The sequence below is a fragment of the Dryobates pubescens genome, chromosome 27, assembly GCF_014839835.1.
Source record: "Dryobates pubescens isolate bDryPub1 chromosome 27, bDryPub1.pri, whole genome shotgun sequence".
Lineage (NCBI taxonomy): Eukaryota > Metazoa > Chordata > Aves > Piciformes > Picidae > Dryobates > Dryobates pubescens.
This window is the reverse complement of record NC_071638.1, coordinates 9,147,587-9,171,793: the sequence shown is the minus strand read 5'-3', so window position 1 is coordinate 9,171,793 and position 24,207 is coordinate 9,147,587. Positions and strand designations below refer to the sequence as shown.

Sequence of the window (24,207 nt, the reverse complement as noted above, 5' to 3'; positions counted from 1 at the left end):
GAGGTTCCTTCCAACCCTGACAATTCTATGAAAGCCTGGAGAAGCTGTGGATGTGGTACTAAGCCTGGACTTGAGATTCAGGCTGCTAGTCTGTTGTGGTCTGTGTGACAGAGTGGTACAAGCAGGAGGGGAAATGCAAACTGTATTTCATTGCAACATATGGTTTCTCTGCCTTATCACTGGGAGTTTTTCTCAGTGAAGGATTTATATTAGAACACATCTAGGGTTTGCCACTTTACACTGCCCAGGCCCTTTCTTGCTGTTTTGGCGCTGGTTTACGCATTGTTGCTTAGTCATATTTACAACAAACCAGTTGTTATTATTAGGACTTTCCCTCAACTGTGTGTTTGCATGAATTGTTTTGCAATGACTGGATACTAGGGGTTGGAGATTCCTGGATGGGAATGGAAACAGCTTTATAGCTGTTGTCAGCTTCTTATTTATGGTGGTCTAAGATTAGTCACAGAATATGGAGCCAGCCCTGAGTCACTGACAATGCATTTATTCCTGACATAAAGTGAAATCAAATTTGGCTCAGTGTCTCACTGCATACTTTGACCTTTACATTCTTAGCAAGATCATTTGCCTTCTCTTCTCTTCTCTTCTCTTCTCTTCTCTTCTCTTCTCTTCTCTTCTCTTCTCTTCTCTTCTCTTCTCTTCTCTTCTCTTCTCTTCTCTTCTCTTCTCTTCTCTTCTCTTCTCTTCTCTTCTCTTCTCTTCTCTTCTTCTCTTCTCTTCTTTTTTTTTCTTTTCTTTTCTTTTTTCTTTTCTTTTTTCTTTTTCTTTTTCTTTTCCCTTCCCCCTTCCCCCTTCCCCCTTCCCCCTTCCCCCTTCCCCCTTCCCCCTTCCCCCTTCCCCCTTCCCCCTTCCCCCTTCCCTCTTCCCCCTTCCCCCTTCCCCCTTCCCCCTTCCCCCTTCCCCCTTCCCCCTTCCCCCTTCCCCTTCCCCTTCCCCTTCCCCTTCCCCTTCCCCTTCCCCTTCCCCTTCCCCTTCCCCTTCCCCTTCCCCTTCCCCTTCCCCTTCCCCTTCCCCTTCCCCTTCCCCTTCCCCTTCCCCTTCCCCTTCCCCTTCCCCTTCCCCTTCCCCTTCCCCTCCCCTCCCCTCCCCTCCCCTCCCCTCCCCTCCCCTCCCCTCCCCTCCCCTCCCCTCCCCTCCCCTCCCCTTCCCTTCCCTTCCCTTCCCTTCCCTTCCCTTCCCTTCCCTTCCCTTCCCTTCCCTTCCCTTCCCTTCCCTTCCCTTCCCTTCCCTTCCCTTCCCTTCCCTTCCCTTCCCTTCCCTTCCCTTCCCTTCCCTTCCCTTCCCTTCCCTTCCCTTCCCTTCCCTTCCCTTCCCTTCCCTTCCCTTCCCTTCCCTTCCCTTCTCTCTTCTTCCCTTCTCTCTTCTTCCCTTCTCTCTTCTTCCCTTCTCTCTTCTTCCCTTCTCTCTTCTTCCCTTCTCTCTTCTTCCCTTCTCTCTTCTTCCCTTCTCTCTTCTTCCCTTCTCTCTTCTTCCCTTCTCTCTTCTTCCCTTCTCTCTTCTTCCCTTCTCTCTTCTTCCCTTCTCTCTTCTTCCCTTCTCTCTTCTTCCCTTCTCTCTTCCCCCTTCTCTCTTCCCCCTTCTCTTTTCCCTTTCTTTTCTCTTTTCTTTCCTTTTCTTGAGGGAAATTTGTTCATATCAGGGTACAATTAACCAGGAATCACGAAGCTTAAATTCATGAGATGATTAACAGTGGTTTGTGACTAACCTAGCTTCCCTGTCATGGTCCTTTGAGAGGCTGCAGTATGTTATAAAAACTGTTGGCTTTCTAGTGGTGATATTACTTTGTGGGTAAATACTTCATGAAGGATATGAAAGAAGACATAACAAGTAAATAGTATAACAGTATCACCTCCAGCCTAAACTTCCCCTGGCACAGCTTGAGACTGTGTCCTCTTGTTCTGGTGCTGGTTGCTTGAGAGAAGAGACCAACTCCCTCCTGGCTACAACCACCTTTCAGGTAGTTGTAGAGAGCAATGAGGTCTCCCCTGAGCCTCCTCTTCTCCAGGCTAAGCAACCCCAGCTCCCTCAGCCTCTCCTCACAGGGCTGTGCTCAAGGCCTCTCCCCAGCCTCGTTGCCCTTCTCTGGACACGTTCAAGTGTCTCAATGTCCTTCTTAAACTGAGGGGCCCAGAACTGGACACAAGACTCAAGGTGTGGCCTAACCAGTGCAGAGTACAGGGGCACAATGACTTCAATTCAAGCACTGAAAAACTGCAGAGTGAATCATGACTGAGAGTCTTTGGAACATATCTTTCCCAGATGACTGAAACTGCTTTCCCCCAACCCCAGAGCTCAATTTTCTTTATACAATGTGATTTCTTTTTTTTTTTTCCCCAGATTTTCTGATTTGTTGTTGTGTCAAAAGGCTTTGATGCAAATCTCCACTAGACCAAATGCCTGCTGCCAGTGAAGTTGCATTGATGTTATTTTTGTAAGCAGATAAAAATAGATAGATAATAGGTAGAAAACAGATAGAAAATAGGTAGATAAAAATAGAAGAATCATATAGTGTAGGATGAAGGATTTTTCTTGTAAGGGCTAGGTCAGCTCTGTGTTAATGTGTAAGAGAAGTTAGAATAGAATGGTTTGTGTTGGAAGGCACCACCAAAAGTCATGTAGTCCAACTGCCCTGCAGTGAGCAGGGCCATCCTCCACTAGATCAGGTTGCTCAGAGCCTGACCACTCTTCCAGTAAATAATTGTTTCCTAATATCCAAGCCTCCCCTGGCACAGCCTGAGGCCAGTACCTCATGTTCCGTTGTTAGATACTTGGGAGAAGAGGCCAACACCAGCCTCACTGCAACCACTTTCCAGGCAGCTGTAGAGAGCAATAAGGTCTCCTCTCAACATGTCCCTGGAAATGTTCTCCACTCACTCCCTGTGGCAGGGATTGGTGCTGTTTTGTGGAGTTTGCAAGTTGTTAGCATATCACAGGCTCACAGGATGTTAGGGGTTAGAAGGGACCTCCAAAGATCATTGAGTTCAACCTCCCCTGCCAGAGCAGGAGCAGAGAATCCAGTACAGGTCACACAGGAAGGCATCCAGATGGGGCTGGAAAGGCTCCAGAGAAGGAGACTCCACAATCTCTCTGGGCAGCCTGTTCCAGTTCTCTGTGAGCCACCCAGTGAAGAAGTTCCTCCTCGAGGTGGAACCTCCTGTGCTGGAGTTTCTATCCATTGCCCCTTGTCCTATCCCAGGGTGCAAGTGAGCAGAGCCTGTGCCCTCCCTCTTGACCCCCAGACCTCAGTTATTCTAAAAAGAAATTGGGGCCCAGTTTTTTGGAAAGCTGAGCACTCTAATTTATGCCTCAAGAACTGACAGCTTTCCAGTACTTTTCTAAGCTTGGCTTAAAGGTGTGCATTTCTCCCTGGATGTGTAGCATTTGATTTTTTTCCAGTGCTTAGAACTCACACTTAGGTATTGGGTTTTCTCATGTGCTAAGGGCTAGGAAACTTGATCCAGAGAGGCTTTGGTAAGCCATGTTCTCAGCTGTGCAATTTCCTTTGAAGCATGTCTGATAGTATCAGGCCCAAGTCAGGGGGAAAAGGTTGGGGTTTTTTTACATAGTTGTGCTAGTAAAATCCCTTGGTACCTATTCTTTGAAGTTCTTGTTCTTGTTCATACTGAGCAGGACTTTATGTGGTGTTTGGTATAATCAAGGGTTATTAGAATAAGCCAGGGAACCACTTTGGGTACCTAATTCCCAGAAGCTAACAGGCACAACCAGTACAGAATATTGCTTTTCAGATACCTCCACTGCTGTAGTTTTAGGCTATGCCTTTAAAATTTTTCACAGATCTTGAACAGAAAAGTAGTGAAGTTGGAAATAAATCACTAGTGGGCGTGAAAAGTAAAGCAGAGATAATTCTAAACAATCCCTTTGGAAAGTTATCTACCAGAAGATTGGTTGTACCAAAACAATTCCCTCTCTCTCCTCTCTTCTTCGCTCTGGAGAGATGTTAACTTGCTTCTGCTTGACCTTGGTGCATTGTTTTGGTTAAGCCTAACAGCAACTTTCCCTGCTCCTCTCTCCCTTCTTTTGTACCGAGGGGTCTTGGGTAGGCAGGAAAGGAGAACCTAGTAGCTTCCCCTGGTCTTTGACCAGGGGGTGTCCTTGTGTTGTTTATCAATTGTAAATCCCTGTCAATATTGTAACTCCTGGATATTTTGTACACATTCATTGCATTCCATTGCAGAGTGTAGTTCTGCTTGTAAATACAGCTTCCATTTGCTTCCAACTGGGCTGGTCTGGCAAGGTTAATGTTGGGGGGGGGGGGTGAATTTCTGAAGGCTGTTTGTTGTGTGCCCACTACTGCCTGCTTCTGCTTTATTCTTCACTTTCCCCCTCTCGATGCTCTTAATACCACCCATCAGATTTTGAGGCTGCCGCTGTTCTTTTAATCCAAACTCCAGCTACAAGCAGCTGTTCTGTAGGCAGGGAGGGGTGGGTTTTTTTATTAACTATGCAGTATCAGATTACTGTCCTCTGTTCCTGACCTGTGCAGCTGTAGGCATTGCTTTCCACAGCAGCCTTTACAGAAAGCTGTAATTTCTCTCTTCCCTCAGTAGATCTCTTTGTGCGTGTCCTTTGGTGCCCTCAGGTTATCTTCACATTGTAAATATGATAATTCCCCCCCCCCCCCCCCACTGCGTATTGTTGTTCCAATGGCCCAGATCAACTTGATCTGAGCCTTTGCACAGTTCTGGTGCTTTGTTTTGTTTTGTTTTCAACCAGGAATTTCCTTGCATTGAGATTCTCAAATAAAAAGTTTGATCTCAGATGAACAGTGATAGAACCATAGAATTGTCAGGGTTGGAAGGGAACTCAAGGAGCATCCAGTTCCAACCCCCCTTACATGGGCAGGGACACCTCACACTACAGCAGGCTGCTCACAGCCACATCCAGCCTGGACTGAAAAACCTCCAGGCATGAGGCTTCCACCACCTCCCTGGGCAACCTGTGCCAGTCTCTCACCACCCTCATGGGGAACAACTTCTTCCTCACATCCAATCTGAATCAATCCATTTCTAATTTTGTTCCATTCCCCCCAGTCCTATCACTCCCTGACACCCTCAAAAGTCCCTTCCCAGCTTTCTTGTAGCCCCCTTCAGATACTGGAAGGCCACAATTTGGTCTCCTGGGATCCTTCTCTTCTCCAGACTTAATAGCCCCAACTCCCTCAGTCTGTCTCCATAGCAGAGCAGCTCCAGCCCTCTGCTCATCCTCGTGGCCCTTCTCTGGACAGGTTTTAGCATCTCCAGATAAATTCAATCTAATTCAAGAGGGAAAGGCTGTCAGGTATCTGCTGATGAGACTGAGGGGATGCTACCTGTGATTCCTGGGAAATTTTAGTGTGGGATGAGCATCAGAATTGCAGATAGCTGACCACAATGAAGTCCTAGAGATTTAGTGTCCTTCACCACCACAAACACAGCCCTTTGGTTTTTTCTCATGGCTTTTCTTCGAGTGCACCTTTCTGGAAACCAGGAATGATGATAAAGTTCCTGTCAGGCACATTTCAAAGCAGCAGTGTATAAAAGCAGGCACAGAAGTCTTGGTACAACTCCCATTTAATCTGAAAGCCTAATTGAGAAAGATGCAATTTTTGCTTGAATTGTTTTTAGTGTGAGGAGTGATCACTTCATCATAGTTGAGTCATGTTCAGAAAATTTCAACAAGCTGCATGATTACTCTAGGAAGCATGGAATGGTTTGCTCAAATTAATACCATCTGTGTAGAGGAAAAGATTGGGGGAGGTGGGGGGGGATGGAGGGCTGGAGGGGGGCGGTTTAGTCATTCCTGAGGAATGGAAATCTGATTTTCCATGCTAGAGTAATTGTAATCCTCTTTGTATCTGTAACCCAATAGCAGAGTTGTCTTGAAATTGTCTCATTGAGCACAACCATCAAGTGCAAGGGACAGTGAGCCACTGGGTGTCACTGCTCCTCGCTGCGGCCTTCGGAGCAGCCCTCTGGTCTGCTCCAGACTCAAATCACCTGCTTTGATTTGCTGCAATGAGAGATTGCATTGCTAGTTGTGTTGTCTATGCAAGCGACCAGCTAAAATGGACTAGCTTTTAAACTGGCTCTTGTTTAACTCTCTGACAGACTGGGAGCTGGCCAGAGAGGAACCTGATGAGGTTCAACAAGGCTCAGTGCAGAGTCCTGCACCTGAGAAGGAAGAATAAACTGCAGCAGGACAGGTTGGGAGGGGATCTGCTGCAGAGCAGCCCTGTGGAGAAGGACCTGGGAGTGCTGGTGGAGAAGAAGTTATCCATAGGACAGCATAGGCCCTGGTGGCCAAGAAGGCCAATGGGATTCTGAGGTGCAGAGGAGTGTGTCCAGCAGATCCAGGGAGGTTCTCCTCCCCCTCTATTCTGCCCTGCTGAGACCTCATCTGGAATACTGCAACCAGTTCTGGGCTCCCCAGTTCAGGAGGGACAGGGATCTGCTGGAGAGAGTCCAACAGAGGGCTACAAGGATGCTGAAGGGACTGCAGCACTGCCTGGTGAGGAGAGGCTGAGAGGGGATTTAATCAATGTCTATCAATATCTGAGGGCTGGGGGTCAGGAGGGAAGGCACAGGCTCTGCTCACTTGCACTCTGGGATAGGACAAGGGGCAATGGATAGAAACTCCAGCACAGGAGGTTCCACCTCAACATGAGGAGGAACTTCTTCACTGAGAGGGTCCCAGGGCCCTGGAACAGGCTGCCCAGAGAGGTTGTGGAGTCTCCTTCTCTGGAGCCTTTTCATCCCCATCTGGATGCATTCCAGTGTGACCTGTGCTGGATTCTCTGGTCCTGCTCTGGCAGGGGAGGTTGGACTTGATGATCTCCAGAAGTCCCTTCCAACTCCTAACATCCTGTGAGCCTGTGTGTAAGCAGTTTTCAGAAGGTGGAAGTTAGCAATGGTTGACTAAGAGACGTTAGAGACAGTTATTTCCATCTCCACATTGCATACTTTCACACTTTTATTCCAAGCCTACCAAGTCTGGCTGTTCCTATTACAGCAAGAGTTCCTGGTGTCAGGCACTTGGGAAGGTGAGGTCATACTGCTTATAAAAAAATTCAAAACAAGAAGAATCCCATCTGAGTGAGAAGGAGCAGAATCAAAATTTCCCAAAGAACAACCACATGGAGCAGGATAGGTTGGAGACTGAGTTGCTGGAGAGCAGTGAAGGGGAAAAGGACCTGGGGGTCCTGGTGGATGGGAGCTTGACCATGAGCCAGCAATGTGCTCTCGTGGCCAAGAAGGCCAACGGCATCCTGGGGTGGATTAGAAGGGCTGTGGTCAGTAGGTTGAGAGAGGTTCTCTTTCCCCTCTGGTCTGCTCTGGTGAGGCCACATCTGGAGTATTGTGTCCAGTTCTGGGCCCCTTAGTTCAAGAAGGACCTCAGGGAACTGCTTGAAAGAGTCCATCACAGAGCCACAAAGATGATGAAGGGAGTGGAACATCTTCCTTAGGAGGAGAGCCTGAGGGAGCTGAGGGCTCTGTAGCTCAGAGAGGAGATGTGGTAGTTTTAGGCTGTAGCTTTAACATTTTTCACAGACCTTGTACAGAAAGTGGTAAAATGTAAATAAATCTCTACTGGGTGTGAAAAGTAAAATAATGAGGAGTTCTAAGCAATCCAGTGGACAGATAACAAACATAAGCTAGCAATGAAAATAATCTTTCTCTCTTTTGGCTTCTTTGCTCTGGGAGATACTAACTTTGTGCTTCTGCTGGCTTCTGCCTGAACTTGGCTGCATTGTTTTGGCTAAGTCAAACATCTCCCTGCTCTGTCACTTGTCCCTTTACATCCAAGGGGTGGCACGGAGCAGGGCAGGGAGTGGAGAAGCTAGCAGCAGCTCCCCTGGTTTTTGGCCAGTGGGGTTATTGTGTTGTTAATTGTAAATGACTGTAAATATTGTGAACCCAGTGTGTTTTGTACATATTCATTGCACTTCATTGTAGATTATAGTTTTGCTTGTAAATATCACTTCATTTTCTTCCAACTGGGCTGCTCTGGCAAAGTTAATGTTGGAGGGGAGATTTTCAACCCACCACAGAAGGAGCCTGAGAGGTGACCTCATTCATGTTGATAAAGATGTGCAGGATGAGTGCCCAGAGGCTGGAGCCAGGCTCTGCTGGGTGATGCCCAATGCCAGCACAAGGGGCAATGGTGGAAGCTGGGGCAGAGGAAGTTCCATGTGAAAATGAGGAAGAATTTTTTCCCTGTGAGGGTGACAGAACCCTGGAAGAGGCTGCCCAGGGGAGCTGTGAAGTCTCCCTCTGTGGAGATATTCAAGCCCTGCCTGGATGTGTTCCTGTGTGATCTGCTCTAGGTGCTCCTGCTCTGGCAGGGGGGTTGGACTGGGTGGTCTCTTGAGGTCCCTTCCAGCCCCCAACATTCTGTGATTCTACAATTTCCCTTTTTTTCTGTTCTGATGTCTTTTGAATTGCTGAGTCTTTAATTCCTGGAATGTATAGTATTGAGCCTTAAAGATAGTTTTAAGTTCAGAGTAAGAGTGGCTGGCAACATCTATTTCACCTGAACAATTTTGCCCATTCAGTCCCACATTTTATCATCATCATCATCATAACTGAGTGTGTAAGACTCATATTCTTTGCAGAATCTTAACAGCTATTAATAGCTCATTTAACAATGGAGCAGAGGATTTTAAAAGCAAACCCATATAGGGTTTTATAGTAAGAGCTGAACATTTCTCTGCCTTTTCCATTAACTAATGGTCAAACTAAGCCATGCCTTGCAATTTACACAAGTAGCAAGTACAGATGATAGAGAGCTGGTACAAAAATATGGCTGAGTATTGCATCTCCAAAACTGTGATCAAGCAAAAGGGTTACTGCCTGGTTCTCTAGTTATTGACTTCTGCTCATGATTCTAATAGCACAACAAAACAACTTCAAATTTAATATCATGAAGTATGATGATGAAAAGTGTTTCTAGGAAAGATATATTGGTTTTTTCCTTAATTTGTTCTTGTTCTGTGTTTGGTTACTGTGGAGCAGGATGTGAGCCTATGAGGCTCTTGCATGCAGTGAAGTTGTGTGGATGTGCATGAGAGCAGAGTGAATCAGAGAATCACAGAATTGTTAGGGTTGGAAGGGACCTCAAGGAGCATCCCGTTCCAAATCCCCTGCCATGGGCAGGGACACCTCACACTACAGCAGGTTGCTCACAGCCACATCCAACTTGGCTGCAAAAACCTCCAGGCATGAGGCTTCCACCAGCTCCCTGGGCAACCTGTGCCAGTTTCTCACCACCCTCATGCGGAACAATTTCTTCCTAACATCCAATCTGAATCTCCCCATTTCTAGTTTTGCTCCATTCCCCCCAGTCCTATCACTCCCTGACACCTTCAGAAGTCCCTCCCCAGCTTTCTTGTAGACCCCTTCAGATCCTGGAAGGCCACAAGAAGATCTCCTGGGAGCCACCTACTCTCCAGACTGAACAGCCCCAACTCCCTCAGTCTGTCTCCATAGCAGAGCAGCTTCAGCCCTCTGCTCATCCTCGTGGCCCTTCTCTGACACCTTCCAGCACCTGCAGGTCCTTTCTGCAACAGGGACTGCAGAACTGGATGCAATACTCCAGGTGTGGTCTCACCAGAGTGGAGTAGAGGTGGAGAATCACCTCCCTGGCCCTGCTGGCCACACTTCTCTTGATGCAGCCCAGGCTGTGGTTGGCTTTTTGGGCTGCAAGTGCTCACTGCTGGCTCCTGTTGAGCTTCTCATCCACCAGCACCAAAAGTGGGTGGAGTGTGCCTTGTCCCTCTCCTGCAGGCTCCACCTGCTTTGAGATTATTTGAAGAGATCTGAATTTCCCAATCCTTCTGTTGTCACAGCTTGGTTGAGCTCAGAATTTATATCTCTTGTTGAATATTCCTATATAATGGACAAGCTTCAGGACCTGAAAGGACATTGTAGAGAGACTGGTGCTAGTCTCTTCTCACAGGTAATTAGTGACAGAAAAAGAATGGCCTCGAGCTGCCACTGGGTAGGTTTAGACTGGACTTTAGGAAACATTTCCTCAGGGCAAGAGTGGTCAGGGATTGGAATGTGCTGCCCAGGGAGGTGGTGGAGGCACCAAGCACGGATGTATTTAAAGGTGGTTTGGATGTGGTGCTTGGGACTATGGTTTAGGGGTGAACCTTGTAGAGTAGGGTTCTGAGTTGGACTTGGTGATCCTGAGGGTCTCTTCCAACCTGAATGTTTCTGTGACTCTGAGATGAAAGCAAAGTTTGGATATTCTCACAAGGACGATTTTCTCTTTCTTCCTTCTTGGTCTGGGATCCTTTATGTAAGCCTTGGGGCTTCTTCAGTTTCAGCTTGAGGATGTATCACATTTTTCTTTTACCAGCAATACCTCTTCCCCCTGAGACTCTAAAGCACTCTTGAAAGTGAAGTACACAGCATTTTTTGCTGAGCTGACTTCTCCGCACAATGTTTGCCCTAGAGAGTATTAGTATTATCTTACAGAGTCTTAGAGATAATAATAGCTTACTCTAGGTCTATGTGATATAGCACAAAACCATATGCTGCATCCAGTCTGTGAGAGCTAAGAGCAGGCTGTTGGCTTAAAATAGATATGGATAGATGTGTGTGCATGTGGGGATGTGCATGTTCGTACATACATGCACTGCTTTTAAGATCAAGATCATCCAGACCATCCAGTTCCAACCCCCCTGCCATGGGCAGGGACATCTCCACATAATCACAGAATCAACCAGGTTGGAAGAGACCTCCACAATCATCAGGTCCAACTGATCACCTGACCCTATCTAATCAACCAGACCATAGCACTAAGTGCTTCATCCAGGCTTTTCTTAAACACCTGCAGGGACACCAACCCCACCACCTCCCTGGGCAGCACATTCCAAGGGGCACTCACTCTTTCTGGGAAGAACTTCATTCCAAGATCAAGCCAACACCTCCCCCTACACAGCTTGAGACTGTGTCCTCTTGTTCTGGTGCTGGTTGCCTGGGAGAAGAGACCAACCCCCACCTGGCTACAATCTCCCTTCAGGGAGAGGTAGAGAGCAAGAAGGTCTCTTCTGAGCCTCCTCTTCTCCAGGTTAAAGAGGAGATCATGTCCCCATGCACAGGAATGGAATCTCTGTATCCCCACTTACATCTATCTACATAAATACATGGAAGAATAGTTTATGGGATATTTTTTCTCTTGCTTTGTATTTAGCTCTTCCTGTTGGCATCCTTTTAATCTGCTGCTTACTGAACGGTCTGCAAAGCACTTGCACAAAGACAGACAACCATACTGCAGGTATTGATACTTTCCACTCAGAAGGTGAAACAGGATGCTTATGAAACCTCGAGGGGATTTCATGTTACCAAGAGAGAGGGAGACAAATGAATATCTCTAAGTGAGAAGTGAGGAATCCCAGCTAGCAACAGCAGTTGAAGATGCTGTGCGTAGGCCAAAAATAACTTGGCTTGATTTTGCCTCCCTCGGCGGAGGCATAGCCCCAAATGCAGCACCAGCAATGTCACACCTCCCAAAGCTCCCAGTGTGCCACACCTAAAAGTATTTTCCTTTCTTTCAAAAGCTGGAGTAAATGTACACTACCCATGTGTGTGCAGGGGGGTTTATGCTCAGAGAATTGCTCCTCATTAACCAGATGAAACGGAGCCTCGTGGTGGTTCTGGGCTGTACCGTTACAATATCTTCCACAGATCTTGAACAGAAAGTGGTAGAATGTAATAAGATCACTCTTGGGGGTAAAAAGGAAAATAATGACAGTTCTAAGCAATCCCATTGGAAGAGATATCTACCATAAGAATTAGTTTGGTAAACTTTCTGTGTCTCTTTTGGTTTCCTTGCTCCGGAAGATACTAACTTTGTGCTTCTGCTGACCTTGGCTGCACTCTTTTGGCTAAGTTCTAATAACTCTCTGCTCTTTTCTCTTCTCCTTTTGTGTCCAGGGGGGTAAGGAGAGGGGTAGGGAGTGGGAAGCTAGTAGCAGCTCCCCTGCTTTTTGGCCAGGGGGGTTCTTGTGCTGTTTATTAATTGTAAATACCTGTAAATACTGTAAATCCTGTGGGTTTTGTACATATTCATTGCATTTCATTGTAGATTGTAGTTTTGCCTGTAAATACAGTTTCATTTGCTTCCAACTGGGCTGCTCTGGCAAATTTATTGTTATTGTTCAGCCCTCCACAGATCTTCATCATTAGACACACTTATTAAACCCTCTGTCTTTGCCTGTATGGTCAGGTATCCTGAGAAACCCACTGCCCAGCATGTAAGGCTGAGGGAGCTGGGATTGTTTAGCCTGGAGAAGAGGAGGCTCAGGGGAAACCTTACCGCTGTCTACAACTCCCTGAAGGGAGGATGTAGCCAGGTGGGGGTTGGTCTCTTCTCCCAGGCAACCAGCACCAGAACAAGAGGACACAGTCTCAAGCTGTGCCAGGGGAGGTTTAGGCTGGAGGTGAGGAGAAAGTTCTTCCCAGAAAGAGTAATTGACCATTGGAATATGCTGCCCAGGGAGGTGGTGGAGTCCCCATCCCTGGAGGTGTTCAAAAAGGCATTTGACGTGGCACTTGGAGCCACGAGTCATGAGATGTTGGGTGACAGGTTGGACTTGATGATCTCTGAGGTCTTTTCCAAGCTTATTGATTCTATGATTCTAAAAAAATAGAATTTTTCCACTCTGGATAAGAGTTGCAATCACTTTTCATTCCAATGAAGATCTCTTACAAGTGTTTTCATTTGCAGTTCCCACCGCTCCCAGGGACATTGTGTTTTCCAACGTGCAACCAACAAGCGTGACCTTGACTTGGAAGCCACCGAAATCCATCTTTGGCTACTTTCGCAACTACAGGATCACCACACAGCTACAGTCCACCCACTGCAGCGACTGGGAAGCCAAGGAGTGCATTGAGGATGAGATGCATCAATATTTGTATGACAATGTGGTGGATGAGTGGATAGAAGAGACAGTGTCTGGACTGAAAAAATACAGGTGGTACAGGTTTGCGGTGGCTGCCAGCACGAGCGCTGGTTACGGCAGTTCCTCGCCGTGGATTTCAACACAAACCCTTCCTGGCTGTAAGTTGCATGGTTTAGTTGACTAGGTGGTGTTGGATGATAGGTTGGACACAATGATCTTGAAGCTCTCTTCCAACCTGGTCTGGTCTATTCTATTCTATTCTATTCTATTCTATTCTATTCTATTCTATTCTATTCTATTCTATTCTATTCTATTCTATGGATGTCTGCCATGTGCTGTGCTAGAACAAGGCGGTGATCACCTAAAGGCTTCTGCCAGCCCCAACAATTCTGTGGTGTTTTTGGTGCTATGACATTTGCCACATGGCCACACCCTGAGTACTGTGTCCAGTTCTGGGCCCCTTGGTTTAGGAAGGATGTTGACGTGCTGGAAGGTGTCCAGAGAAGGGCAATGAAGTTGGAGAGGGGTTTGGAACACAGCCCTGTGAGGAGAGGCTGAGGGAGCTGGGGTTGCTTAGCCTGGAGAAGAGGAGTCACAGGGGTGACCTTATTGCTCTCTACAACTACCTGAAGGGAGGTTGTAGACAGGCAGGGGTTGGTCTCTCCTCCCAGGCAACCAGCACCAGAACAAGAGGACACAGTCTCAGGCTGCGCCAGGGGAGGTTTAGGCTGGTTGTTAGGAAGAGGTTCTACACAGAGAGAGTGATTGCCCATTGGAATGGGCTGCCTGGGGAGGTGGTGGAGTCACCATCATTGGAGGTGTTCAGGAGGAGACTTGATGGGGTGCTTGGTGCCATGGGTTAGTTGATTAGGTGGTGTTGGGTGATAGGTTGGACGTGATGATCTTGAAGGTCTCTTCCAACCTGGTTTATTCTATTCTATTTTATTTTGTAAAGGTTCTCAGCCCACTCTAGGTTGTATCAGGCTCTAATATTATACAGCTAAGGTACACTGATCCTCTAAAACCTTTAAAATTACCCTAAGACTGAGAGAGTTGGAGCTGTTCAGTCTGGAGAGGAGTAGGCTCCCAGGAGATCTAATTGTGGCCTTCCACTATCTGAAGGGGCTTACAAGAAGGTGGGGAGGGACTTCTGAAGGTGTCAGGGAGTGACAGTACTGGGGGGAATGGAACAAAACTAGAAATGGGGAGATTCAGACTGGATGTTAGGAAGAAGTTTTTCCCCATGAGGGTGGTGAGAGACTGGCACAGGTTGCCCAGGGAGGTGGTGGAAGCCTCATCCCTGGAGGTTTTGGAGGCCAGGCTGGATGTGGCTGTGAGCAACCTGCTGTAGAGTGAGGTGTCCCTGCCTATGGCAGGGGTCTTGGAACTGGATGATCCTTGATTTCCCTTCCAACCCTGACAATTCTGTGATTCTAGGATTAATTGTAATAGAGAAATTCGAAACCCCAAAGGGCAGAGAGGTTTGGAAACCACGATAGTGAATATCAGAACAGCAGATTTGTCACATCACAGAATCACAGAAGCATTCAGGTTGGAAAAGACCCTCAGGATCACCAAGTCCAACCCAGAACCCTACTCTACAAGGGTCAGCCTTAAACCATAGCCCCAAGCACCACATCCAAGCCACTTTTAAAGACATCCAGGCTTGGTGACTGAGCTTCCTCCCTGGGCAGCACATTACAATGCCTGTCCTTTCAACTAAGAAGTGCTGGAATCAGCTGCAGAGCAGTTTTTTTGCTTTCTTTGTGCTCTTATAGGGATGGTGTGCCTGGAAATTAATGAATTAATGAAAGAATGAGAAAAAAGAAATCCAACAGACCATGTAATCTCAGCTGGAGCAGAAAATAGCGAACAGAGGTTGTGCAGCTCTTGAGCCAGCAGCTCTGGGGAGATTTTTCACAAGCTCTCAGCTGCTGGCATATGTAAATACCTCTCTTGAAAAGAAATTGTTGCTGAATTTCTGAATGTCAGAGAGTTAGCCTGAACAGAGAGGCAGATAATGAAAACACACATAATCACATAAAGCTAGGATCCTCTCTATGATTTCCCCTCTGGATAGGGATTGGTTTAGGAGAGAACCAGTTTCCTAACAGTCCCACTGAGGAGACAGTTAATTAGAGTACACAAGCAGCCCAATACAGCACAGTTCCCCGCAGTAGGTGCTCCATGTGCTCTTTCAACTACCTTAGCAGTGGTGGGGTGGAAATTAAAGAAGCTCAACCAGTTCTTCCAGCCCAAGTGTCTGGGGGCTGCTTGCCTTTGTCTATGGTGAGGGGAGTGAGGAGCAACAAATTTGTTCTGGACTAAACCGGTGATGGGAGACAAGCTGCCTATAATACACAGCCCCATGGAGTCAAAGAAGCATGGGCACTGTTCCTGGTATCATGGCTGACTGATGGGCTTTTTCCTGCACTAATGGCAATCAGCTGGGGGGGAGGGGGGTGCAAAAAAAGGAAGGTGTCATGTCACAGCTGGGTAACCAGCTGGCAGTTCTGGCATGCTTCAGCAGCACTGGGGTCTCCCTGAGCAGTGGTTGACCTTTAGCAAGGACAGGTCTTTAGCTACCTGACCTGGTACATTCCAAAGGCTAGTCTTTGGAAATACTGTTTAAAAGATTAAAAACACCTTGGTTCTCCTCTCTCTTTTGTAAAGGGGACTGCCTGACACAGGAAAGACAAAATTAGGATACACAAACCAGATCCAGCACTCTGGGCAGCTTTGCAGAGTGCATCCAGAGAACAGGTGTCAGTTCCCCTCTCCTTTCCCTGGTGGAGAGGGCCAAGCATCCTCTGGATTAGCCTGCTGGGAGACAGCCAACATACAGGGTCTGTTAGGGCTTAAGGGTGCTTAGCTGCTATGTAAAATACCCTGAGTACTTAGACCCCAAAAAGCGTTGGAAGTTGTGTTTGCAGCCTTGAGGGCAGAAGGTAGCCACTGTTCCTGATTTTCCAGAACTGTCCCTGTAAGACATTGATTCTACCAAAGGGAAGGTTACCTTGCTTGTGAAATAACAGCCAAATTAATGTTCTTCAGACACAGCTCTCAGAAATTTGTTTTCCCTCAAGCCTAAAGAAAATGCTGCAGTCATGATACTCAGAGTCAGGAAAACTATTCAGCTGAAAACTATTTGACTCATTTCCCAGAATATAAGGAGGTGAAAATTACCTAGCAGAAACCCTAAACATCCTTTACAAGTGCTGGGGATTTGACTGTTGTGCCGAAGCAGAAATCCCTGATCATTCTCAATGGCCAGTGACTAAGGTGAGGATCTCAGCTATTTTCTTTTTCAGTTGCTACAGGAATTCTTTTTAAGACTTTTTTAACTCATTTGCATGTTTCAGACTAAAAATAGTGGCTGGGTTCTGCCCTGAAGGTGGTTATAGTGTCACACCACAGACAATGCCATAGAGGGTTCAGTACAGCCCAGTTCTCACATCACACAGATAAGCTGTTCAGCTTTCTGCCTTGCAGATTATCCTCAGTGGAATGGTCTTACTGCCTCTTAAAGTAGTTTGAAGGCACTGCTATTCCTTAGCTGATGGAATACCAAGAGCCAAATCTACTCTGCAAGATTAAATATCTTCAACATCACCTAGATTTATACAGTTGCCAGTGCAGAAGATCACAGTGCTGTGCCACAGGAAGGGAAAGGACTGTTTTCCCATAGCTAGGGAAACTTTATTCCCTCACTCCTGCACTTACCTCCAATTTCTCTTTTGCATTTTATAAAAGAATAAGATTGGCCAAACTTGTGCTTTCTAAGAGAAAAATCATTTTAGAAGGTCAGCTCTAGAGGGAAAATGAGGGGCAGTGAGATCACTGAGCTCATTTTTGACCTTGCACAGTTTGGATCCTGTACACAATGCAATTCTTCTTGGTAAACTGCCATGTCTTCTAAGGCCAGGATATGCATACAAAGGAAGATCTCAGATGTCCCATGAAGGCTAGGAAATGGATTCATGGGGCATAGGGTTATGCTTCTCTTCACAGCACCCTCTTCCACAATTCCTGCTGCTTGGTATACTTGAAGAAATGCTTCTGTGTGGTGAAAAACAACAGCATTTCAATGGCTTGTGGTATGCCTTTTCTTCTGGCAGGTTTTGACTGAGGGAGCTTGTTTGCCTTCGCTCCTTTAATTCTCTCAGAACTGAACACTGGATATATGGCCTAATGTAAGAGAGAAATGTTTAAAGGCAGGTTGAAGTGTCCTAAATGGAGGTAAAGGTAACCTAAATGCAGGTAAAAGTAACCTAAGTGGAGGTGAAGGCAACCTAAGTGGAGGTGAAGGTAACCTAAGTGGAGGTAAAGGTAACCTAAATGCAGGTAAAAGTGACCTAAATGTAGGTAAAAGTGACCTAAGTAATGATAGAAAAGAAATAAATGACCCTCCTAATTATTTTTTTGTTGGGAAAAATCAGAACCCAAAGAGCTGGTCTTAACCAGGCTGGCAAGCATGAATTTCTGTTAGAAGTCTGGGATATTCAGTCTTCTTTCTGAGGATTATGCTAAATGATGGGCTATCCAGACTTATCTCCAAGCTAACACACTTAACATCAGGACACAGATGGATGGGAAAGATGACCCTGACCTCCATAAGACCCACATTCCTGTGCAAGGATAGAAGCATGATAATCAGGAAATGATGGTTATTAGTTACAGAAAATGCATTATTGTGAAAACCAGGAGAAAAGTGCTTATGAGAGGAAGTGATTGGATTATGGGGGAATGAGAGAATAAGGCCAGGTCGTTTCTACAGAGTAAATTGCTGTGATTTATAAGCAAAAGGGAATAGTGATAGCATGGCCTCGTCCTGACTAGACTCATTTCACAAACAAACCTAAATCAGAACGTGGCAGTTGCCCACTGAAGCAAAGCCTCTGCAAAGATGGGGTTTGCCAGACATAATACTTGTTAGAAACACTTTATTTGCTTGCTTTATTTCCCGCCCCCCCCCCCCCCCCCCCCCTCTTTTCTTTCTAATTCTGCAGGTTGTCTCAGAATTTCAGACATTAAGTGAATGCTGCTTGGATTCAGGGATATTTTCTGAAATAAGCTGTATGACCTGAATTAGTTATTAAACCAAACCAGGCATTAATGCACAGATGTGCTTCAGAGAAGCATCTGAAGTGCAGTTTACTCAAGTAGCATTTTCTGGGAAAGATCTAAAGCTGCATCAAATACACTGCATAAGGAAATGATCTATGTAAATAACTTCAGTTTGCACAATCATCTTTGTCTAAAGCATTCCTCAAGTAGAATTTTCTTGCAAGGATCCAAAGCTGCATCAAATACACTGCATAAGGAAATGATCTATGTAAATAACTTCAGTTTGCACAATCATCTTTGTCTAAAGCATTCCTCAAGTAGAATTTTCTTGCAAAGATCCAAAGATGCATCAAATACACTGCATAAGGAAATGATCTATGTAAATAACTTTAGTTTGCACAATCATCTTTGTCCAATGCATTACTGAAGTAGAATTTTCTGGGAAAGATCTAAAGCTGCATCAAATACACTGCATAAGGAAATGATCTATGTAAATATATTCATTTTGCACAACCATCTTTGTCCAATGCATTCCTCAAGTGGAACTTTCTGGCAAAGATCTAAAGCTGCATCAAATACACTGCATAAGGAAATGATCTATGTAAATAACTTTAGTTTACACAATCATCTTTGTCCAATGCATTACTGAAGTAGAATTTTCTGGGAAAGATCTAAAGCTGCATCAAATACACTGCATAAGGAAATGATCTATGTAACTAACTTTAGTTTGCACAATCATCTTTGTCCAGTGCATTACTGAAGTAGAATTTTCTGGGAAAGATCTAAAGCTGCATCAAATACACTACATAAGGAAATGATCTATGTAACTAACTTTAGTTTGCACAATCATCTTTGTCCAATGCTTTACTGAAGTAGAATTTTCTGGGAAAGATCTAAAGCTGCATCAAATACACTGCATAAGGAAATGATCTATGTCTATAACTTCAGTTTGCACTACCATCTTTGTCTAAAGCATCCCTCAAGTAGAATTTTCTTGCAGAGATCCAAAGATGCATCAAATGCACTGCATAAGGAAACTACCTGTATAAACAACTTCAGTTTGCACAACCATCTTTGTCTAATGCATAAACCGATAGTGGGGGGGGGGGGGGGGGGGGGCAAGACTTAGTGTTGAGAGACTAAAATATTGAGACACCAAAAAATTAATGCTATAAAAAAAAAAAAAAGTAATGAAAAATTGGTTTTGGAAAGTTGCTGATTTGGAAACTAAAGCCTGGGAAGCTATGTATGTAATTTTATACTGTTTCCCAGGGAATTCATCTTGTGGTTAAATACCATGGCCCTAGTTTTGTTTACCCTAAAAGACACTGAGCAACAAGTCTGACATACACTACCTGCAGGAAAAAATAACCTAATTAATTTGCCCTGTTTTCTAGGGCACATGTTTTTGCTTGTCTTTTATCTGTTCTGGTTCCCCACTCGACAGTCAGCCTGCTCTGAGCGGTCTCATCTTTCACCACCCGTCCTGTGCTTTCAGAGTTCATTCAGTTACACTCTTCATTCAGTTGTTCCATGCTATTGAGTAGTTTTGAGGACTGCTTCCAATGATTGAACTTGATCCTGCCTACAAAGTCTACTATATTCCTGTTAATCCCAGCACAGCAAATCTGCCTCCTGCGTCCAGCACCCTAAACACCCCATAGCACCTTATAAACTCCCAAATCTCTCCATTTTATTCTGCAACTACAGTGATTATATTATTATTAGTAGTATTGTTATTATTACAATTACTATTATTACTATTATTATTATTATTTCTCCTTGTTACAGTTTGAAAGTGGAACTTTAGCCTAGTTCCTAACTGCAAAAATTTTGAGTAAAGAAAACAATAAATGAATTACCATAGGACACAGAACAATAACAACTGATAAGTATATATAGAATCATAGAATGGTCTGCTCCAGATGGGACCACCATCCAGTCCGACCTCCCCACAGTCAGCAGGGACATCCCCAGCTAGATCAGGCTGCCCAGGGCCTCCTCCAGCCTCACCTTGAAGATCTCCAGGGAAGGAGACTCAACCACCTCCCTGGGCAGCCTGTTCCAGGGTTCCACCACCCTCATAGGAAAGTACTTGTTCTTAACATCCAATCTAAATCTGCTCTGCTCTAGTTTGCAGCCATTGTCCCTCATTCTGTCCCTGCATGCCTTTGCAGACAGTCTCTCTCCAGTCTTCCTGTAGCCCCTTTCAGGTACTTAAAGGCTGCTCTTAGGTCTCCCTGGAGCCTCCTCTTCTCCAGGCTGAACACCCCCAGCTCCCTCAGCCCATCCTCTTAGCAGAGTTGCTCCAACCCCTGATTGTTTTCATGGTCCTCTATCAGGTTCATGTCCTTCCTGTATTGAGGGCTCCAGACCTGCACTCAGCACTCCAGGTGAGGTCTCAGCAGAGCAGAGCAAAGTGGCAGAATCACCTCTCTGGCTCTGCTGGCAATGCTGCTTTGGATGCAGCCCAGGATGTGTGATTTGCCTCCTGTGCTGCAAGCTCACACTGCCTGCTCCTGGCCATACTGTTCTATTCATTTGTTGAATAACTTATAACTGGTTTCACAGATGGTCTTTTTCCTCCTTCTGTCACTTCTGCTTGCAACTTCTCTCTCTCTCTTCCTTGGCGTTGCCCGGATAATCTCTATTTTGACTACTGTGTGAGGTACCAGGAAGGAGGGAGGGAGAGAGAGGGGAGGAGGTCGTGAACAATCCCCCTGGGCACTCCAGGGAGGTGATTCTGTACAAGGGGATCTTTGTAATTTTGTTTTTCTGGATTGTAAATATATTTTGTACATATTCATTGCATTTTATGATTCTAGATTTTTCTTGCTTTTTACACATAGCTTCATTCTGCTCCCAAGCCAACTGAGCTGGCCTGCTGATTTATTTTGGTGGTAATGCTCCAATTTGTTGGGGATTAATGTCAATCCATCACACACCTCCCTAACCTTTCACATGTAATATCAATAGCTACATACCTCCTCCCATACCATTTTTCCTTTTTCAAAGGAAGGAGGAGTGTGGTGAGACACTGGAACAGTTCTATGATTTTATGAATCTAAGATTCTGTGATTCCATGATTGTATGATTCTGTGATTCCATGTTTGTATGATTCTGTGATTCCATGATTCTATGATTCTGTGATTCTAAGATGCTGTGATTCTATGATTCTGTGATTGTATGATTCTGTTATTCTGTGATTCTCTGGTTCTATGATTCTATGATTGTTTGGTTCTGTGACTCTATGATTCTCTGATTCTGATTCTATGATTCTATGATTCTATGATTCTGGAACGTGTCCAGAGAAGGGCAACAAAGCTGGTGAGGGGCTTAGAAAACAAGCCCTATGAGGAGAGGCTGAGGGAGCTGGGGTTGCTTAGCCTGGAGAGGAGGAGGCTCAGGGAACACCTTATTGCTGTCTACAACTACCTGAAGGGAAGTTGTAGACAGGCAGGGCTTGGTCTCTTCTCCCAGGCAACCAGCACCAGAACAAGAGGACACAGTCTCAGGCTGCACCAGGGGAGGTTTAGGCTGGAGGTTAGGAAGAAGTTCTGCACTGAGAGAGTGATTGCCCATTGGAATGGGCTGCCCAGGGAGGTGGTGGAGTCACCATCACTGGAGGTGTTCAGGAGGAGACTTGATAGGGTGCTTGGTGCCATGGTTTAGTTGATTAGGTGGTGTTGGATGATGGGTTGGACATGATGATCTTGAAGGTCTCTTCCAACCTGGTCTATTCCATTCCATTCCATTCCATTCCATTCCATTCCATTCCATTCCATTCCATTCCATGATTGTTTGGTTCTGTGATTCTAAGACTCTGTGATTCTATGATTCTGTGATTCTATAATTCTATGATTCTATGGTTCTTTGATTCTGTGATTCTATGATTCTATGATTCTGTGATTCTATGATGCCATGAGCCACCTTAACATGCTCTATACATGAAAAAAAAGAGTATTATACATTTTCTTAGCAGTGTATAATGGTAAATAAGTCAAAAGATTTTCTTATCAAATTATAAAATAATCTCTAGTAGTAGTGATTCACTTCAATTGCTTTTGTTTGTTTGTTTGTTTGTTTTCTTACAGCTCCAGATAGTCCTCCAGAAAATGTGATTGTTTCAGCAACATCTCCTCACAGTATTAATATTAGCTGGAGTGAGCCTGTCATCATCACTGGACCAACATGCTACCTCATAGACATTGCCTCAGTAAGGCAACTCTTGTTTGATTGTTGGGGGTTTTACAGGTGTTTGGTGATGGAAATACCAGAGCAGATGTTCTTCTGGAAATCACAGGACACATAGCCATATTCCAGAGGTTCATTGATGACCTGGATGAGGGCACAGAGAGCACTGGCAGCAAGTTTGCTGCTGACAAAAACTGGGTGGAGTGGCTGACACAGGAGGGTTGTGCTGCTATTCAGCCAGGCTGAGAGCTGGGCAGAGAGAAATGGAATGAAGTTCAACAAGGGAAAGAGAAGAGTCTTGCACCTGGGAAAGAACAACCCCGTGGAGCAGGATAGGTTGGGGACTGAGCTGCTGGAGAGCAGTGAAGGGGAAAAGGACCTGGGGGTCCTGGTGGATGGGAGGTTGACCATGAGCCAGCAATGTGCTCTGGTGGCCAAGAAGGCGAATGGCATTCTGGGGTGATTAGAAGGGCTGTGGTCAGTAGGTCAAAAGAGGTTCTCCTCCCCCTCTACTCTGCTCTGCTGAGGCTGCATCTGGAGTATTGTGTCCAGTTCTGGGCCCCTTAGTTCAAGGTCCTCAGTGAACTGCTTGAGAAATTCCAGCACAGAGACACAAAAATGATGGAAGGAGTGGAAGAGCTTCCTTATGAGGAGAGCCTGAGGGATCTGAGGGCTCTGTAGCTTAGAGAGGAGGAGCCTGAGAGGTGACCTTCTTCATGATGATCAAGATGTGCAGGGTGAGTGCCCAGAGGCTGGAGCCAGGCTCTGCTGGGTGATGCCCAATGCCAGCACAAGGGGCAGTGGTGGAAGCTGAGGCACAGAAAGTTCCACGGAAACAGGAGGAAAAATGTTTTCCCTGTAAGGGTGACAGAACACTGGAAGAGGCTGCCCAGAGGGAGTTGTGGAGTCTCCCTGTCTGGAGATATTCAAGCCCTGCCTGGATGAGTTCCTGTGTGATCTGCTCTAGGTGCTTCTGCTCTAGCAGGGGGGTAGAACTGAGTGAGCTTTTGAGGTCCCTTCCAGCCCCTGGCGTTCTGTGATAAACCCAGCTAAAACCCAATAGGAATGTGTCTATTTTCATTCACACTCCAAATAAGAATTCCTGGTACACTTATAAAGTTCTTAATGGGAGAGAAATGAATTCCTTGATATTAAAAAATCTATGCTACGAAGAGGTCTTGAAGAGAACAAAAAAGGGCAGCTCTAAATGCACAAAGGATAACAGTAAGGGAGCTCTGTGGAAGGCTACCTCTGTAACAAATAGTGCTGCTGTTTACCAATAGAAATATTAGTTACTCTTTAAATTATTGTTATTCAAAGGCAGGAATTCACTGCCATGATTTTTACAAACCAGAGTAGAGACCCCAACAAAAGGACAAGTTGTAGTGCACCAGGTAGCAAACTTGACATGAGAGGTCTGACTTTCTACTTGGTTCTCTGTCCATCAGATTAGCTGTATTGTGGTAGCACTGCCATAACTCTTTTCTCCTTGACCTTTTTAAGTACAAAAAGGCTGGCATAAAATAAAAGCTTTAGTGACCTTTCTCTTTTCTTTCATCCTGTGCTACTCTTAGAGTGTTCCTTAAAACAAGCATTAATGAACCTCATTTCCTGCTCTGTGGCAAGACAGGAAACTCTGAGTTCAAGTTTTAAGCAGGATATAGGTTCCCTGTTCTGTTACAAGAAAATGGCTACCAATGAAAATGGGAAGCAGCTACCAGAACTTACCCAGAGAAACATCATACAATCAACCAGGTTGGAAAAGACCTCAGAGATCATCAAGTCCAACCTAATACCTAACACCTCCTGACAACTAAACCATGGCTCCAACTGCACATCCAAGCCTTTTTGGAACACCTCCAGGGACAGGGACTCCACCACCTCCCTGGGCAGCACATTCCAGTGGCAAATTACTCTTTCTGTGAAGAACTTTCATAGAATCATAGAATCAGTAAGGTTGGAAAAGACCTCAGAGATCATCAAGTCCAACCTGTCACCCAACACGTCATGACAACTAAACC

The 24,207-nt window shown here is 45.5% G+C and overlaps 1 protein-coding gene across 1 annotated transcript in view; it reads left to right on the top strand.

Annotated features, from left to right (window-relative positions):
* Window positions 1-24,207, top strand: part of PTPRQ (protein tyrosine phosphatase receptor type Q) — a 140,886-nt gene that overhangs the window by 61,392 nt on the left and 55,287 nt on the right. Inside the window, exons 26-27 of the mRNA XM_054173787.1 lie at window positions 12,751-13,083; window positions 22,087-22,208. Coding sequence (XP_054029762.1) covers window positions 12,751-13,083; window positions 22,087-22,208 — 455 coding nt within the window. The remainder of the gene's footprint in view (window positions 1-12,750; window positions 13,084-22,086; window positions 22,209-24,207) is intronic.